The sequence below is a fragment of the Myotis yumanensis genome, unplaced genomic scaffold (genome assembly GCF_028538775.1).
Source record: "Myotis yumanensis isolate MYYU_CA2020_CCGP unplaced genomic scaffold, mMyoYum1.0.hap1 SCAF_2, whole genome shotgun sequence".
Lineage (NCBI taxonomy): Eukaryota > Metazoa > Chordata > Mammalia > Chiroptera > Vespertilionidae > Myotis > Myotis yumanensis.
Genome location: NW_027223753.1, coordinates 57,721,854 through 57,742,248, shown reverse-complemented (window position 1 = coordinate 57,742,248; position 20,395 = coordinate 57,721,854). Strand labels below are relative to the sequence as shown.

Genomic DNA, 20,395 nt, shown 5'->3' with positions numbered 1-20,395 from the left:
CTTGAAACACAAGAGAATATTTGGATAATATAACAGCAATCATAAATTGCAATGGCTTTTTTAAAGCATATACACTGGAGATACATATACATACACAAATATATGCACATGTATCTCACAATAAACATGTCATTGTCAATTTAAATTAAAAATGTACAAAATCTTTACAATTTCATACCAAGAATTCTTGTGATTTAATTAGCCAAGTATTTATCGAGCATCTACTGTGTGCTCTATAAATGAGAATAAACTAAATTTGTATGATTAATCATTTACTAGTCTTAAATTGAGAATATATGTGTCAGTGTGTATATATGCGTTTCCCTTTAAATTCACTGAAAAAAATGCTTGCCTTTAAGTCTTCAGTGAGACTATTTGCTTAATTTATTTTAACTTATTCATGAGAATTTTCCAAAATTCACAAAAGTAGACAATAACTTCCAATGTACATTACCAATCAAAAGCAAAAACCTGTGAATGTAATTTAAGTCTAGTTGAACTGCACAAATTTCCTGGAGAATCTGAAATCAGTGTCACAGGAAAGATTAATTTTAAAACATACCCCAGTTAATGAAGACAATGAATTCTTTTACAGTTCTGTGATAAAGCAGAACTACCTGCCTATGCTCTGATGGACCCAGGACTTTTTGAAGGATTACTAAAACTCCATGGGTTGAATTATACAAACAAGTGAAGAAAACGTCTAAAGTATTCACGAGAAATTTGGGGAAAGATTATTACCCCTTGATCTCTTGGTTAACCATTGTAATGAGCTCCAAATGCCTGGCTGATTGCCAATCCTCCCTTTAACACTGGTAGCTCCGGCTTTAGAAGATTCTGTCTTACAGATTTAATGAAGCTGCTTTCAACAGAAATTTTTGATGTCCTTTGGTGTGTATGTGTGTGTGTGTGTGTGTGTGTGTGAGAGAGAGAGAGAGAGAGAGAGAGAGAGAGAGAGAGAGAGAGAGAGAGAAAGAGAAGTGGAAAGCAAAAACACACTACCTGTAGACTGTCTTTGTATATTTATATATAGATCGTGCTTCTCTTGTTCTCTGACACAGAAATGACGGCTCAGAATAGAGTGCCTTTGCCAAGCTTCTTTGCACCTACCACTGGGTTGAAGTTCCCTTTGCATGATCCATGGCAGAGCTTCTCAGGAACTGCGATAGTGCAAATCGCCTCCATATGTGCTAAGACAGAGCCTTTGTTTCTCTAAAAAGCATTTATTTGCACTAGAATATTTTCAGAGAAAAGGGTGATTATTTGAAAACTAGGCAAATCTACAACTTACCAAGAAAACCACTCGCCTTCATAATAACCAATGCAAGCAGTCACATTTGTCAAATATGACAAAGATAGGCTCATTCTAAACAGGCTCGCAAGACCAGGCAACCTGACAGCCACACCTGGTGTATACAGAGGTCATTATACTAAGCCACGGTGATTCTCATGTGACATGACCATACCTATGTTGGCTGAGGTCACAGGATGAGGCCAGATCAAAAATCAAGAGCGCTTCATTTCATGAAGCCTAGTCTATAAGGAACAGCTACGGAGCAGGGACCCCAAATAGCCATTTCATGGTGCAGGTAGCTTTAAGATGCTCTTAGGCAAACAGGCCAAGTGAATGCTTTAGGACTCAACAGAGTCACTCATTCCAAAAGCAGGAAATAACCCAGGTAAGCCCAAAATTGTTTTCAATTTGACTTCCATGGCATTATTTCATTGCGTTTATCTGCAGTTGACAAAACAAAGTGAAAATGTGCAATTAAACAGTTAATTTTACAAATTTCAAAAGCTGAATCTGACCAAAGTGCCCCCCAAACTACTTGCTGAGGCCGGAATATTCCAGTCAGGCTTTAAAAAGTTATCCAACTAATTAAAATATTGCCAAAACGTTTCTTAATTTTGTCCCATACCTACACTGACTTGCTGTCCTATTAAACTAGGTGATTGCTGATTTACTTTTTCTGTAACCGGTGACTCAGAAATCGCAGCAACCTTTAAGGAATTTTTAATGGAGCTAAGCTCCCACATATGTAAGCTGATGACATGCACGCCACAGCAGCGTCGGGCAAGCTTGTAGAGATTCTTCAGGACTGCCTTCCGTAGAAGAATATACACCCACGGATCTAAAATTTGATTCCATGTTGCCATTCGAAGAGCAAAAAGTGTTGTTTCACAGGTCTCCTTCGAATGATTTCCATTTATTCCAATGTTGGCCATCGTCAGCTGCAAAACAAACAAGGGAAATCAGTTGATAGACATTTTCTCAGTCCTACAGTTTTCTTGTTTTTATTTTTTTAACTTAACTAGCTACGTTACAGGCTATTCATTTCACCTTCCACAATGGGATGTTATTTTACAAAATACTGACAAAAAGAAATGAACAATGGCAGAAACATTGATGCATACATCTGAACCCTTTGAAGTGAAATTGACATCAGAACTGCAAAAATGATAACTTATATGGTAAGTCAAATGTACACAAATAGAAAGACCCTAGAGGGCAAACTCTGATACTAGTAACTGGCGGTTCTGAGAATAGTAAGTTCAAAGCCAACACACATTTGTATATTTCAAAGAAAAAAAATGTATTTGTGTAATTAAGCCAAAGTATAGATAAACTATACATAGGAGTTTTAAAAATAAATTTAGAGTATCTGATATTAACTTGTACCCGGCCTATCATATTTTTCTGAAATGTTACTTTTAGAATTTTCTTCTTGGTAACTACAATGATACCAATGTCTTCTATTTCATTTTCCCTTTTCTACATCTCTCATAACCTTAACTTGGCTAAAACATCCCAAAAAATACTATGGAATTTTCTAAGGGCTTTGAGGAAATGAGTTCCCCTCTGTACTACTATTCAGATTTGATGTAGATTTTGGTCTCATGTGTTCATTTTCTGACTGCCTATGATGAAAAAGAGACCATATTGTGGAATAAATTCCATAAACAGTCCCCACGGCATGTTAGATCTGGTCTAATCACTGAGCCCAGCTTTGGCTTCTAACTAAACATCTGCAGAACAAACAATTGTTGAAAAGAATTTGGCTATAAAAACAAATAAATGAACAAAAGGTGAAACTGGAAAATTAAAGGGCGCTTAGACCATTACGCCTCCAGGATAAAGAGAGGATGTAACAAAGTCTAAAACCCAAATGAGAAGAAAATCAAGTCTTCTTGGTTTTCTTAATGGACCTCTATCAGAAGGAAATGTCTTAATTGGGCCTGATGATACTAATGGTTGAAGGATAAATGTTCCTTGTCAACACCTTCATTATTTACACAACAAAGTGCAAGCTACTCTTTAGCTGGCTCCCTGATTATGCATCTGAAGTGCACCTCTACAGTCAATCTCCCTGCATATACGCTATGCTCCAACCTCTGTGAAGGCTTCACTTGTCCCAGATGCACCATGTCCTTCTGCGTTTTTCCTTTAAACTGCTACCCCCCGCTTTTCTGCCTGATGAACTCATGTCCATCCTTCAAACCCCATCGAAAACTAAGCTAACTTCCATGAAATCTCCCCTAGCTTCACGGGGATGAATTAGCAAGTAGCTTTCTCCTTTGTGCTCCTAGAGTGCCCTGTACTTACCCAGTTATAAATAAAGTCCCCACTATATGTTAGGTCATTTATGACACTGCAGGATAATTATGCACTTACATGTGTATCTATGAGCATCTTTTCTTCTATATTCATTTCTTCTATCCAGAACAAAGCTAACACCTGGGGTGTGCACAGTAAGTGTTGGAATGAATAAAATTTTATTATTTTATTAATTGAGGCTATTTCTAGAAGTCATCAGAGAAATCTGGTCATCCATCACAATAGTCTAATATTTTGAAGCTTAAAATGTTAATACAACAGTATCCACTAGAGAAGGATTTATAAAGACCATGCAGATCCTGAGGAAAATGGTTCTTTCCCACTGGGTTCATTTCCCAGGAGAATAATGTATCAAACAGCAGGCCTAAAGATTCTGTCTTTAAATAAGATCAAGCAAGTTTCAACACACAAAAAAAGCACAGTCCCTAGTACCTGGGTCAAGTACAGACTACTGCTCCCTAAGTTAGCCAATAGGATTGAAGAAGTAAACCTATGTGGGCCCAGTTTCCTTTAGAAGAAAGCAGGGCCAAGACCCAATTGGCAGCTGGATTGAGATAATGTCGCTAATATTTTTTCTTTACTCATCAAATATGTATTGATTATCTGCTCTGTGCTAGTCAATGTGCTAGGCATTAAGGATTTCATGGCAGACAAGTAGATACATGCCTGCTCTCATGGAACTTATAATCTATTTGCTAAGTTTGGTGGGGGAGGGTGTTCAAAGATGAATGAATAAATATTTTTCTTGCCTCATAAGTATTAAATGAATGTATTTTCTATTACTGACTAGATATGTTCCTGAGTATCCCAGAGCCCAGTCAAGATGCTGCTCTGCATGTATGGGAACAAAGATGGTCAGTGTAAATTGCATGAAACAGCTGGGCCTGGTTGAGAGATTGGCAAATTTAAAATTGCCTGAGTTATGCCCAGCCAGCCGGCATGGCTCAGTGGTTGAGCGTTGACCTATGAACCAGGAGGCCACAGTTTGATTCCATGGTCAGGGCACATGCCCGTGTTGCAGGCTCGATTCCCGATCCTGCAGTAGATAGTCGATCAACGATTCTCTCTCATCATTGATGTTTCATCTCTCTCTCTCCCCTTCCTCACTGAAACCAATAAAATATATTTTTTAAAAATATAAACAAATAAAAATGATTTTTTTAAAAAAGGATAAAATGGCTGAGTTACATGGCATGCATTTCTCTGACTCTCCTCTCTCCTCTGCAGACATTGAGTCCTCTGCTGAGACAAGCCAAAGTCCAAGCTCTTCTCCAGAACACCAGACAGTGCCCTGGCATTTACTCTCACTCTCTCTCCCTCCTTCCACCCCCGGCCCAGCCTGGAAGAGAGGTTGCTCTAGGGCTGCCTGCCTGGCTGGGAGAAGCACCAATCCTTTAGACACCATCAAAGATGTGGGTGGAGTATTTATGTAAAAGAAGGATCATTAGTACATTATTGACAATAGTATATCATTGAAAATTTGGGACAACCTATGTATCCAACAAAAGATAAATTATGGTAATTTCACATAATGAAAAAATATGCAAGCAATAATGTTTGTGATTCAGTATTAAAGTTTTTAAAAGCAAGTTACCAAGCTGCATTGATTGTGTGATTCCAATTTTGAAAAAAAAAAATACAAAACACCACAAATATGTAATTTTGTGCATACATAGGAAAAAGACTGAAGTATATGTCAGTGTTTCCATTGGTAAACTCTAGATAGTAGAATGACAGGATTTTTATTTTCTCCTTTGGTTTGTCCTTAATTTATTAATATTTTATATAGATTATGCATTTTGTTTGTAATTTGTGCTTTTTCACCAAGTAATTTATTGAAATACACTATTGTACTAAAGAATTAGAACTAATGTGAAATATTTATGAATGTGTGTGTGTGTGTGTGTGTGTGTGTGTGTGTGAAGTGCCGCAGAATTGCCTGAAAAATTCAATCCGTGATAAGACTGGCAGAAAGAAGTGAGGGAACTGGGATAAGAATGAGGAAAACCTGCCATTTCTCCTGGGCTCTGTCAATAGTCACCACACAAGCCTTGAAATCATTCTTCTCTGGCCAGCACACATGACCTTGTATTCTAGAGAGTCATGTGCATATTCTCATCACAGGCACAGCCTTTCCTCTAGTTCCCAAGAGCGACCTGGTACATTGAATTATTATGTGTAATTCTCTGAAAGATCTGTCTTTGGAACTTAGCATGTTACAATTGTTCATCTTTGTTAATGATTAGAACTCTAACTGAGAAGTGGACAGGGCCAAATACTCAAATATTCTATGGAAAAAATCAATTAATTGATGATACTTCTAAGACACTCAAAACTAAGATAAGAAAGAAATACCGAGGTCAGAGAATTGTATGGAAAGAAAAGTTTATGTTCATTGCCAATTGCAAAGAATGAAATAGATAAACCTTGCAATAAAATCTACATTCATTTAGGCCATATAATATAATATGTCAATGGTTAAGTTGCAATATGAATCAATCTGCCAGGCTACTTTACTCATAGATAACAGAGCTCATGTTCACTAAAGATTCATTCTGGAAGTTATTCCATCATCCCTTCTCTTACATCTGTATATCTTTTAGTCAGTATGAGGACCCCAGTGCCTGCTCATAATGAAAAGCAATGGTAAATCAAGAATTATGCTTCTGTCCCTTTGTGTAGTCATAAAGGTAAACCAATACAGCAGGGAGTCGTTTTTGAGTGTCTACTGTGTCCAGATACCATCTAGAATTCAGCCGTGGGCAAACTACGGCCCGTGGGCCAGATCCGGCCCGTTTGAAATGAATAAAACTAAAAAAAAAAAAAAAGACCATACCCTTTTATGTAATGATGTTTACTTTGAATTTATATTAGTTCACACAAACACTCCATCCATGCTTTTGTTCCGGCCCTCCTGTCCAGTTTAAGAATCCATTGTGGCCCTCCAGTCAAAAAGTTTGCCCACCCCTGATCTAGATGCTAGTGATGCAGGGATGAATATTTAGAGAAATCCTATCTGACATAAGATATATTTTGCTTATTTTATCTATTTCTCATTTTGATCTCTCACACTAAAATATACTCTTGAAAGCATATTTTTGTCTGATTGTTTCTCTGCAGCCCCAGCGATGGGAAGACAGTAGGGAAGTTCATATCTGTTGAATGAACAAAGGCCCTATGAGGCAAGACTGGCAAAAGCAAAAATTATGGTGTTGTAAATAATAAAGGCATGTAAAATATATCACAGGCAAGGCTATTTACTGGCACCTGATCCCTATGTGGTCATTAAAAGGTGTACTTTTTTTTGCAATTTTTGTAGTACATCAAAACTTCAGTTATTCAGATTTGACTAATTTTGAATTTCTGACGATTCCACTGCAGGCTGTCTGAATTTCTCCTTGGCACTCTTTTTATGGAAATTTAAATGAATGTATAATCAAAACCATATCTGGTGGAATGTCCAACTTGTTTAGGTACAAAACCATTATTTAGGTTATCAACCTCTATTTCCACACCAACAATTTCTGTGACCATTATACATGGTCTCACCTAGTCCGTGAAGCAGGTGTTGTCACACGTACTTATCTTATTCCAAGAGCCAGACCATTCCTTTCCTCCTTTCTGTCATCATAGAAGACTAATTCAGGGACCGTTATTTGGGGACTGAAAGAGCACACTGAAGTATAATTCACTGGTTTACAAGTTATAGCCCCTTATAACATTGTCATCCACAGACTGCTCTTTAGGTTTGGCACTTGAATAATCACAGAGGTAGGGACTAATTGTGATTATGTGATTACATTCCAGCCTTCCTGGATGATCAAAAAGGTCCATCTGGAAGCTTTGCCAAAAGACCATTCTGTTACATCTCATGTGAGAAGTTTAATCTGTGTGTTAATTCGGATAACTACTGTCACAGCACCTCTGAGTATTAGCAAATGAGAAATGTCATTTTATTTTAACTTCAATGGCAATTTTGGAAAAGGCACATCATACAAATCACCAAATCCACCTCAATTCAACACATGACTCTCAGACTTAAACATATTGGTGGTGATTTAACTTAATCGTGTTTATTTTTTCAAAAGATTATTTCATCTCTGCAACAGTGACGACAAGAACCTTCAGAAAAAAGCATACTCTTGTGAAACTCCAGAATAATAGGCTTAGAAAAGAAAACAGTTAACAAATTGAAATGCAGAGGTCTGTTGGATATATCTTTTCAACTATGAGCTTTATTCATACCTAAAGTATATACATGTCTACATTGTTGAACATAGATGGTAATAATAGTCCAGTCATCTCCCACTTATTGGATACTCACTAAAACTACGTATTTTTCACATGATGAATGATTCAGAGTTAAGACAGAAATATTACAACATTGAGGAATAAAAGCACAAAGGGGTATGGTAATTCTTATTCCACAATTTTTCAATAGCTGTGAAATGTTGCCCACCCCAAACTATACCTCAGTGTTCCAAATCCAAAGAGTTGTGCAAATGGACTTTTCCCAGCTGGATTTGTTGGTGGAGGCTTAACCAATGACCAAAACGACAACACATTCCTGTCTCTGCCCAAAGACTTTGAAAGTTGCAAAGAAACATGAAAACAGGACATGCAGTGTAAAACCACTCCCTTCAAAATGGGACATTCCCAAACCCAACACTTTATATGCCTCTTCGCCCCTTCATGATAACTGAGAAAATTATGTGTAAAATAAAAATAAAAATTAAACTGAACAATTCATAGGGGAAAAGATGTATAACACCCGAAAAACCAAAAAGTTAATCCTTCTAGAGAAGGTTCATGCATAGGACCCATGTATTTTCATTTGCTATTCTAGTCCCTTCTCCCAGACCTGCACTATTTTTGAGTCTGTTTATTGGGAAGCTTTATGCCAGAACTCCTTGGAATAACTGTCCATGGTTCTCTGCTGCTAATCCTTACAAAATACTATTGCAATTTCTTTCTATGACACTTTTCAAGGGAATAAAATATCGTCATTTATCCCAGAATACCAAAATAATAAACATTAAAAATAAATAACATTTATATGTTATGTTGCATGTGGTGATTTAAGGGGAAAAAATATAAAGTGAATACAATCAAAAGATATGAATACTTTCAACAATAAAATTTTTTAAACATATATGGTCTACAGACCAAATAGTGATTGTACTGAGTTCCAATGAAAGTAGATTCGTCATAACTGAATGAGAACAATGGCGACTCTTTCACAGGCTAGCACCAATTCTCAAGAACCAGACATTCAAGGAGGTATGGGATCCTGAATCATGGGAAAGGCAGTAAGTCTCCTTTAAACCAGAGCACCACGCTGTACTACCTGAGAGTGAGACACTCAGTCACGAATAATAGCAACAAACACTGGAACTGAGTATTTCTCTATGCTAGGGAGGTTCTTCTTTCTATTAGGTCAACTAATCCTCATAACAACCCTATGACATATGTGAAAAAAACTTGTGTGAATCCATGTCTTAAGGAATGCCTCGGACTTTTTGAGACCATTCATCTCTAGTCTACCCCAAAGTGCTCATTTACTAAGGTTAAAGGAAAGTTACACAATGAAAATGAGTCTTAAATTTTTAATTCTTTTAAGGTGGTGTGTTAAACATCTCCCCCGAAGCCTTTACTGTCCTTAGGGAAGGGTTGTAATCTCTGGTCAAAATTGAGAATAACTGGGAAAGGTGAAAAGGAGAGACAGGTGCAGAGACTCCCACCTGGTCAGATCCCAGAAGGGATTGGGGGCCAGGATATGGAAGGAGTATATTCAAGGAGCTACAGCCAGACTTCTCTGTCTTAGAGGTCTTTATCTTGGCTAAAGGACGTCTGCCCTCCCTGAATCTTCTCCATAACAATTTGTTAGATTCAACTACTGTTAAACTCGCTGACTAATCAATTAGCTTAATTTAACTTGAGAGAAGCTTTGGTCCACCTACTGCTGGCTGTAGAGTATCTCTGTCAGTATCTGACACCTCCAGCCTCAGGGGTGGTCCACTGGGGTGGCTTAGGCATAGTAGAAACAATGGAAGTTCTTTACCCCACTGTGTCTTCAAAGAAGGGTAGGGGGAAGGGAAGGGAAAAGGCATGACAGTACTTTATATATGTATTTATCAACCCACTTCATCTTGGCTAACCTTCCACTGTGGTTACTATTTTTCCGATTCTGCAGATAAGAAAACTAAATCACAGAGATGTTAACTTGCCCAAGTCACAGTGCTGGTATGTGGCAGAGGCAGAATTTAAACCCAAGTCTATCTGATTTCAAAGCCTATGATCTTTCACTACATCACTCCCAGTAATGTGACTAGTGATGCTAGGCTACATTTATTAACAAGACTAGTAGCCCTGCGCACGAATCTATGCGCCAGTAGCTCTCCGCCCACTGCCCTGCCCTCCTGTAGCTCCCTCTGCCCCTCTGGCCCCACCCCCATAGCTTGCTGCCCTGCCCCCTCCTATCGCTCTCTGCCACCCGCTTGTAGCTCACTGCTCCACCCTCCTGCTGATCTGTGATCTGGTTGTTACTCAGTAGGTCGTTTAGTTCTTATTTTATATTTTTTTAACCCAAACTTCTGAATATATTCCTATTCAATCCTGTTAACAACTCTGAGGAAAACAGTATTTTCCCTATTTTATGATGAAGGCACTAAGGCACAGAGAAGTTAAGTAACCCAACGTCACCCAACTAAATTATGGTGGAGTCAGGATTTGACAAGAGCAAGATATGGGCAGTAAGGACTCATGTATTGCCATCCTTGGCATTGGTAGAGCACATTTTATATGTACATATTTATTGATTTCAGAGAGGAAGGGAGAGGGAGAGAGTGATAGAAACATCAATGATGAGAGAATCATTGATTGGCTACCCCCTGTATGCCCCAAACTGGGGATGGAGCCCACAACTTGCTCATGTGCCCTGACTGTAATTGAACCATAATTCCTGGTTCATAGATCAATGCTCAACCACTGAGCCATGCTGGCCAAGCAGCAGACTTCATTTTTAACTCTTTAGGTTTCTATTTCTGCTTGCCTATGTCTACTGCTCTTTCTAGCTGATCCTATCACTCTCTCACCCAGTATTTCTATTAGTATATTTTCATTGGTATAAATTTGAAACATGCTAATAAATGTATTTCTCCAAATCGCATGTGCCTATAACAACAGATGTGACTGACAGGTAAGTCAGATGAGTTGAGTAGCACACAACTGAGGTGACCTTCAGAAGGATGGTTGTGAAAAGGATATAAGAGCGGAGGACAGCTGTCTGTCCTGGAATGGAAAGGTATTTTTTTAAGTATTAATTCATAGATGTAAAGGGATAGAGTAAGACAAAGCTCAGCACCTTTTTTTCCTTCTTCCTATCTACCCCATAAAGAATGACATGATTTTCATCTTAACAGTCCCTTTCCTCTCATTCTTTTGACTTTTGACTGGTCTTCAAGATGTTTAATTCTTATTTTATATTTTTTAACCCAAACTTCTAATTGTTTTCCGTACTCCATCATTTCTGTTCTTTGGCAATGATGAAAATTTAAAAAAATCAGTAGGCAAAGTTTTCAGGTCTTAAAAGAAGAAAACATGTTATGAAAATATATGTATGTTTGCTTTTATGTCCTACCTTGTTATGATAGTTGTTTTAGTCATTTTACTTTGAACTGTGCTTTTGAAAACACTGTAAACTCTGGCTCTTTCTAGCCATGAGTACCTATCTCAAACCCATAGTTAGGCTAACAAAATATTTCTTATACTCTAAACTCTGACAATGATAGACACATAAGATATTTTCATTCTACTCAAAAAATATTGATCTAAAATGTGACAACTTAAGTAATTATTAGTATCTAATCTATGAAATAAAGAGAATGCAACTAGTTAGAAATCAGTTGTAGTATTGGAGGCACACTGCTTTACAAACAGTGGCATAAAGACTACTTTGACTGGTGGCGACACTGTGTCAGTAGCAAAAATGGACTGTAGCAGAAGGCGTTTCAGTAAAACGTCCGCCCTGAAATACATGTTTTCCCAAAGGGAAATTTCCAACAGGTAGAGCTGGTTTATTACTACACAAGTTTGTCATGTTGCTTTCAGTAACATTAGGGCTAAGTTTTATTATATCTTCTTTATAGGTGAACAAATTGAGATGCAGAACACATAGCTCAGAAGGGTCTGAGCCAGGATTATAATCAGTATAATTAACTCCAAAGTATGATGTGAGTACAGTTCAAGATGAAATCAATAGACACTCTGGGTTACCTCAGAGGTAACCCAGTCAATTAATTAAAAATAATTCCATTTCATGCAGACACTTGGGTCAGTCTGGCAGTTTGGTCACAAAGATAAGACAACTTCTTGATCATTAACATTGTTTTTCAATTTTCTGAACTTATTTCTCTGGAGTTATGTAGCTATACTTCTCATTTTCCTTCAGGTCATATAAATAGCAAACTGGAAATTAATCTTGCTTTATTATTATTCAATATATACACGACCATTCACTTGATAACAGCCTACTGGCCTGACTCTGATTAAATTTACCCTCTCCCATGTAATTTTCACCCTTTCAGATACATGTCTTACCTTGATTTGCTTCCCTGAGCAGAGAACACAGTTGGAACCACCAGACTTCTGACCCACAGAACTGGGAGATAATAAAGTGGGCACTGCCTCACATTGCTAAGTCTGTGGGGATTTGTTACATAGCAATCGAAAACTAATGCAGTACTTATGAGGGACTTAAATTAGGAAACCGTAAAATTTATATACAAAAATCTACAACAATCATTACACTCAATGGAGAAAACATAGATGCATTTTAAGATCTGAAAGAGAAGGGTGCCCCTTATTGCTACCACTGCTTGACATAGTATCCAAATTCCTGGTTAATGCTCTAAGGAAAAAATGAGGTATATAAGAATTTAAAGAAAAGATATAAACTTTTGTTATCTGGAAGTGATTAGAATCAATACATAAATAAAACCAATAAGAGAGTTCAGCAGATGCTGAATACATAACCAACTTAGAAAACCAAAAACACTTCTCTATACAAGCATTATAAACTATAATAAAAATACCAATAAAAGAGCATAGAAATTATAAAGTACTTAGAATTTACTTAAGAAATAAACAACTCCTTTAAAGATGCTTACAATTTTAACTTCTGTTCTCTATTTTTTCAAAGTTTATATTATGAACATACATTATTTTGCTAATGAAAATATACCATATCAATTGTGACGGTCAACATATTTAGAATATTGGCACCAATAAGAACAGCACAGGCAATTAATAGATAGTTCAGCCACACAGGCATGTGCCCAGTGAAAAAAGTCTTGCACCTGATTAATTAATTAATTATTTGAGTAAGTTGAGTGACTGTTATATATCTCTCCCAGAACTGGCTGGGAAGGGCAAACCTTAGCCTCCCACTTTCTCTGAAGAATCTCTCTCAAGATGTTTCCTAGTCAGGACAAAGGGAATAGAACAAATACATTTAGATCAACAAGGCAAGATGGCTTATTTAAAAAATTGCAGGGAACAAAATCTAGAGCTGGCATAGAAGGGAGAAGAATGCGTCTACGAAGCTGGAGAATAGGAAAATAAGCAAAGGGAATGAACTATCACGTGACCTTCACCTGACCAGCAGGCTACCCATCCTATCCAGACTGAGGGGACAGAGTTAAAAAGTGTAGCTGAGACTGCATCTCCCTGAATGAACTCAGTTGCTCCACAAATGTGAATGCTGCAGACCCTGACATTATCTGTTTTCAAATTATGAAATATCTAGAGCCCCAGTGCATGAAATTCATGCACAGGCATGGGGGGGGTCCCTCAGCCTGGCCTGCACCAGCTCCAATTGGGGACCCCTCGAGGGATGTCTGACTACCAGACTCGGGACTAAACTGGCAGTCAGACATCCCTCTCGCAATCCGGAACTGCTGTCTCCTAACCACTCGCCTGCCTGCCAGCTTTATTGCCCTTAACTGCCCTCCCCTGCTGGCCTGATTGCCCCTAACCGCCTCTGCCTTGGTCCCCACCACCGTGGCTTTGTCCGGAAGGATGTCCAGAAGACATCCTTTTATTAGTATAGATAAGGTTAAAAATTCCTTATGGAGCTTGATTCTCAGACCCCGGGAGTCATTAAAGATAGTAATTAAAGCACATCAACATACTTAATAAGCACTTTTACAAAATCCACCAGATTAGTAAGTACATTTAACATAAAGTGCAGGTTAGGAGGTCAAATTGCTTTCACTTTATAAACACATTTATAACTAGGTTACTGAGACACCCTCTGTATACTGTAATTATGATTAATCCTAAACTGAAGACAAATCATCACCAAACCACACTAATGATTTACTCATATGACTAAGAAAGGTCTAAATAATCTAACAAATAGGTCTGAAAATGACCACCAAAGGCATCTTTATGGTTCTCCTTCCCTTAGAGAATTGTCAGCAAAATTTCATCCTTATCCTACTGTAAAACTATGGCTCCAATTCCAACTCCCTTCTTTCCATTATATAAATTCTCTGTAATTCTTTCCATCAAGCTATCAAGTGGTGTGGTATTATTTACAATACCAGGAAACCAAGCCCTTCTTCTGTGGTTATATAGATGACATTGTATTCTCAGGAGGTTTTGCAAACAATACCACAAAAATGGCCTTAAAAGAACATGACTTTTCCCAGAATAAACAAGAGGAGACAAACATATGTAATTCACAAGAAATTAGGCTTTGCATTCAGGTGAAAGATTTGCTAAAGAAGGTGGGCTGAACTAGCCTGCAGATTTTCCCAGAGGGGTTAAATAGGAAAAGATACAAGAATCAAAACTACCCTAATTTCAAATTGCAGAGGCCCCAAACCCCAAAAGTTAAAATGGTTTACGGTTGGCTTCTTAGAGAAGAATTGATCTTATTAAAAACATTTATATCAAGAAGCACATCATGAAAAGGAAAACGGTGGTACTCACCTAAAATGATATTTGCTACAAGTTTATGGAAAAGAAATCGGTGTGAAGACAAGAGGAGGTAATTTCACCCAGGGAAGAAAAGAAAAGAAAGTTTATAAATCAATGGGAAAATCAAAAGACAAGAATTGCACTCCTAGAGGAGAACTCAGTACTTCACTAAGCCCGAAGACCACCAGAGACAACAATGAACCTGAACTCAAGGAAACTTTGGTCGAGAACGCTCTACCCTTAGTCGTCTGGCATAGACTAAACACAGACGAAGTTTCTCAGCAAAGCTGTTCCTTCGAAGGCCGTGGGCACTTGCCCACAGGGTTCTTATGTAATAGAGTAGTTCTTCTCATGCCTCCTCAAATAAACTACAAATTCCTTTGAAGTTAGTATCCCATTGTAGTCATGTTTATATGCCCATGTAACACATGTGCAAATGTCCATGGTAGTCACTGAATGAATGTTTTTCAAATTACCACTGCGTTTAGTGGAACTCAGTACCAAATGGAGCAATGGCTAGAATAGTAATAACAACCATCACACAGCACCTCTCACTGGACGCTTACCAAGTAGGCATCATGTGAAAACTCGCGTTATGTGATTAAATCAGTGATATAGTCAGTATTATTATCCATAGCTTTAAAAAGTTAAAATTGAAGCTCACAAAGATCCTTAAAATTTTCCAAAGGACATGTGGCCAGTATGTCCAAACTCAGGTGCTGAAAAATTTCTGCACCTACAATAGGCTCTAGAACAGCGGTTCTCAACCTGTGGCTCGAGACCCCTTTGGGGGTCGAACGACCCTTTCACAGGGTTCGCCTAAGACCATCGGAAAACACATATATAATTACATTTTTTGTGATTAATCACTATGCTTTAATTATGTTCAATTTGTAACAATGAAATTGGGGGTCACCACAACATGAGTATTAAAAGGTTGCGGCATTAGGAAGGTTGAGAACCACTGCTCTAGAAGCTCACCTAATTAGAAGTAGAGATTCAAATATAGTAGTAAGCTTAGGCAATTCAGTATCGTCATATGATGTGGCGTCAACACTGATGAAGATATGAAGATGCCTTGATACAGACAACATAAATTGATATATCTTTGCATATAGCCAGTGCCTGTTAAATATTTGGTAAGTGAATGCAGAACTGAAGTGGAAAACTCAATTCCTTTTCCAAGTCAGACCTATGATGGTCCTAAAATGAAATGACCACTGGTCCTTTCTTTCCAATAACAGAAGCTGGAGAATAGTTAAGCACCTGGACTCAGAAGCACAGCCTCTTCTTGAGTCAGAACTTGCTGAGGCTCATTAGGTGGGGCCATTTCTCTTTCTATGCTCAGGAAGATTCACTTCTGTGGGGAAATTTTAGAATATTTCAAAGTCCTAGAGAAAAGTTCTGCAAAATAAATTGATATGCTATGTTCATGTTTTATGCAGTTTAAACAGCGAGAACTATGACATTAAAGCCAATGGTATCTTTTTTTTCAATTCCAGAGTCAAAACCTAAATAACTCCAACCAAGGGAAATGGAAACTCCGTGCCCGTAGCCCATCTGACATGTAAGATACACTCTCCTATAAGAGTATGTGCTTGTACATCCTTCATACTATAATAACAAATGCAGCAATAGCTGCAAATTCTCTTTTGTAGTCAATAATTGTTAGGGCATTTCTCTAGGGCCGTGATGGCAAACCTTTTGAGCTCGGCATGCCAGCATTTTGAAAAACCCTAACTTAACTCTGGTGCCGTGTCACAGATAGAAATTTTTTGATATTTGCAACCATAGTAATACAAAGATTTATATTTTTGATATTTATTTTATATATTTAAATGCCATTTAACAAAGAAAAATCAACCAAAACAATGAGTTCACGTGTCACCGCTGACACGCGTGTCATAGGTTTGCCATCACTGCTATAGGGTCAAGAAACAAGTCATTTATAACTAAAACATGGAATTATCTAATTTGTATGTGTTCACATGTGTGGGTGATTAAAAGAGAGCCAAATAACTTCATCTCAAAAGCAAGATGCAAATGGATAATTTCATATTCTTAACTAAATGAATGATAATCAAAATGCCCTTTGCTAAGCCAGCAGAAAGATATACTAATTATCTAGCAAGTAGAATGAGGTATAACTAAATATGTCCTCTTTAAAATTTTTGCCACAAAGTAGAATTTTATTTCACGACTGAAGGAGAATCATTTTGAAAGTATTTTCCTTGTTACCCACAAGCTAATCCTAACTTAACAATGATTTATTATTTGCCTTGCTTCCCAATATAAGTTCTAGCAAAGTAATTAATTCATTGCTCATGTGTCAAATGAAATTTCAAGCAAACAACTTTCTGCTATATTTCTGCCCCATTGTAACCCATTTTCTGTCCAGCAGCCAACAAGCTCTTCTTAAACCATGCATCAGATCATATATTTCCCTTGTTAAGAAACCCTCAAATGATTTCCAACCAAATTTTAACCCAAACTCACCAAGGCCTACAAAGTTCTAGACGATCTGACCCTCCCTCCTTCCTCTCTGTCCTCAAGTCCTACCTCCTTCACCTAAGATCCCCTTGTTTTAGTTAACAGCCTTCTTTTTGTCCCTCACTACAAGATTTTTAAAAACTTATTTGAGAGAGAGAGAGAGAGAGATCAATTTGTTGTTCACTTATTTTTGCATTCATTTTTGATTCTTATATGTGTCCTGACTGGAGATCAAACCCAAAACATTGGCATATCGGGACGATGCTCTAAACCACTGAGCTACCTGGCCAGGGCCCCAGCACCAGTTTTTGTGCCGGTTGTTCCCTCTGCCTCCCCACCCTGCCCACATATCTTCCCATAGCTGGCTCCTTTTGTCATCCAGGGCTATCCTCATGAGGAGGCCTTCCTTGACCATCCAACCTAAAAGAGCCCTATCTCCACCCTCAGTAACAGAACTTTCCACTATTTGAAAACATCCTGTTATTTGTTTATTATCTCTTTCTCTCTCCAAAGAGCTCCAACCTCTGGCAACCCCCCTCCACCCCTGGAAGAATGTAACCTCTTTGGAAGAGGGTATTCTGCCTGTCTCATCCAGCACCATCGTTTTAGCACCTGGAACAGTATCTGATACATAGAGGGCACTGAGAAAAACATTTAATGAATAAATCAATGAGCATTTCTGAACATATTATATTTATGGATTTAATTGCTTTTTTGTAGTGACTTCTCACTAAGGTCACATCTTCAGCTCTCTTTAAAAGTCAAGGGCAGCCCTACCCAGTTTGGCTCAGTGGATAGAGGGTCGGCCTGCGGAATGAAGGGTCCCAGGTTCGATTCCGGTCAAGGGCATGTGCCTTGGTTGCAGGCACATCCTCAATAGGGAGTGTGCAGGAGCACCTGATCGATGTTTCTAACTCTATATCCCTCTCCCCTCCTCTCTGTAAAAAAATCAATAAAATATATATTTTTTAAAAGTCAAGGGCAATGGCATCTTCCAGCTGCCAACATGCCTGGGTCTGACTGCAAACAGTAGTGTCTTGATGGCAAAACTATCAGATTTTGCAAGACGTTTAAAATAAACAAGCTGTTCAGTGAGAGATGAACACATTTTCAAGATAAAACTTTGTTTTGTTGTAATCAAAATTCTGAAACTGGTTCCTCGTGTCACTCTCTGGTTTTAATCAAAGCCTCGCTGGTCCCGCACAACATTCAGCAAGGACTTTTCTCCCCTAGATGGGGCTTTAACCTTTCAATGGCCAAAGAGGAGAGAAAAAACATGTTTCACAGGGTAAAAAAATTCTACGCAAAATCTAGGTTATTTTTAATACTCAAAACCAACTAACAAAGCTGCCATGTTATTTTTAATTTGATTTTTTTATTTTTCCCAGATTAATTGGGACCCATTTAGGTAGAGGACAGAGAAAGGTAGGTGACCAAGTGCATTGTCAATGTTCTGGAAGGAAGAAGTGAAGCAAATTCTTTTGTTGTTAATCCTCACCTGAGGATATTTTTTCCATTGATTTTTAGAGAGAATGGAAGGGGGAGACGATGGGGAATTTTAACTAATTGATTGATTCTTACACTCTAAAATCACATTTTAAGCAAGAACTTCACATATAAAATGATCATCTCATTTATAGTGTTATAATAATATTTCAAAAACTTTACCCTTTTCTTTCAAAAATAGCATCCTATCTAATAAAGATGGAATATGCTAATTGACCCTCACACCATCACAAAGATGGCGGTGCCCACAGCCAATAAGGAGGGAATATGCTAATTGACTGCCATGCCCACAGAGATGGTGGCACCCACAGCCACAAGATGGCAGCGCCCAGTCCCCTCAGCCCTGCTTGGGTGTCAGGTGCATGGCAAGGCCTGCCTCTGGAGTCCCCCAGTCCCTTCAGTCCCCCAGCTGCCCAGGGCCGGCCCGAGGCACAGGCAAGCCTCAATGTCAGCTGCCCAGCCACCCAAGGCCACCCGAGGCTCAGGTAACCTGGGCCAGCTGAGGCTTGCGCTGCCAGCAGTGGCAGCAGCAGAGGTGTGATGGGGCATCGCCTTCCCTTGATTGCCAGGTTGCCTCCCATTCCTGAGGGCTCCTGGACTGTGAGAGGGGGAAGGCTGGGCTGAGGAACACCCCTCCAGTACATGAATTTTCATGCTCCAGGCCTCTAGTTTTAAAAATAAAATCCTTATGTGATATTATATGCAATTATATATCATAGCTATGAGAATGTTGTTTAAATTACTAATTTCATTTATGATTAAAGGATTCTAACAAATGAGCTGCATATTCCTTGAACCTTCCAAGTACTATACCAGGCACTGCAGGAAATAGAGTAGAAGAATGTGACTTTTACTCTGTCATAATTATATAGAACTAGGATCCCAGTGCATGACATTCTGTAAAGGTAGGGTCCCTAGGCCTGGCCAGCGATCAGGGCCCATCAGGGCCTTCTGGCTGCTGGCTGGGGCCTTCCTTAGTTCTGTGCTGCCCCCTGGTGGTCAGCACACATCATAGCAAGCAATTGAACTCCCAGTCGAACTCCCAAGGGGACATTTTGTATATTAGCCATTTACATATATAGAGTAGATGTATTTATCCATATCAAGAGAGATAAAAATGTGCACTAAAATAATCAAACCAGGTTTCCTAAGTCAAATTACTATAAATTAAATAAAAACAAATCAAGATTTTCGAACTAATAAAGTCAAATTTGGATTAGTGTGATGTGCTGTAATAACATATTCTTCTTAGAGTCATGATTTTTAGCCACCAGTCACATATACATTTGACTACACTGCATGCTAAACCATGCAATATTGGCATTATACTTATGAAACAATGGACTTTCTTCTAGCAATTTTAGAAGAAAAAATACATGGTACCTTAACAAGCATTCATATATGAGTGTTCTGTTTTACTAATTTTAATTATAAAAACATTATTTAAGGAACTACTTTTACCTGTTCTTAGAGTCATGATAGCACATTCATCCTTCCCTCTCCACTTCTGGCTGGGTAGATCTGTCACTGAGTAGGGAGGCCTACGACTGAGTTTCTCCCTCTACCCACCACAAAGAAGAATCCTGACTGTTTCCCACCAATCCAGCTGGTCTTCCAAAATACTGACCATTCCTGGCCAGTATGGCTCAGTTGGTTGAAGCGTCACTCCAAGACATATAAAGGTTGTGATTCGATCCCCAGTTAGGCATGTACAGGAGGCAACCGATCAATGTTTCTCACATCGATGTTTCTCTCCCGCTCCCTTCCTCTCTCTCTCTAAAAATCAATAGAAACATATCC

At 38.4% G+C, this 20,395-nt stretch overlaps 1 protein-coding gene across 1 annotated transcript in view; it reads right to left on the bottom strand.

The window, feature by feature from the left end:
• Positions 1-898: 898 nt before the first annotated feature.
• PTGFR (prostaglandin F receptor) overlaps positions 899-20,395 on the bottom strand; it is a 35,398-nt gene continuing 15,901 nt past the window's right edge. Inside the window, exon 2 of the mRNA XM_070403388.1 lies at positions 899-2,232. Within this exon, the coding sequence (XP_070259489.1) occupies positions 1,903-2,232 (330 nt within the window). The 3' untranslated portion in view covers positions 899-1,902. The remainder of the gene's footprint in view (positions 2,233-20,395) is intronic.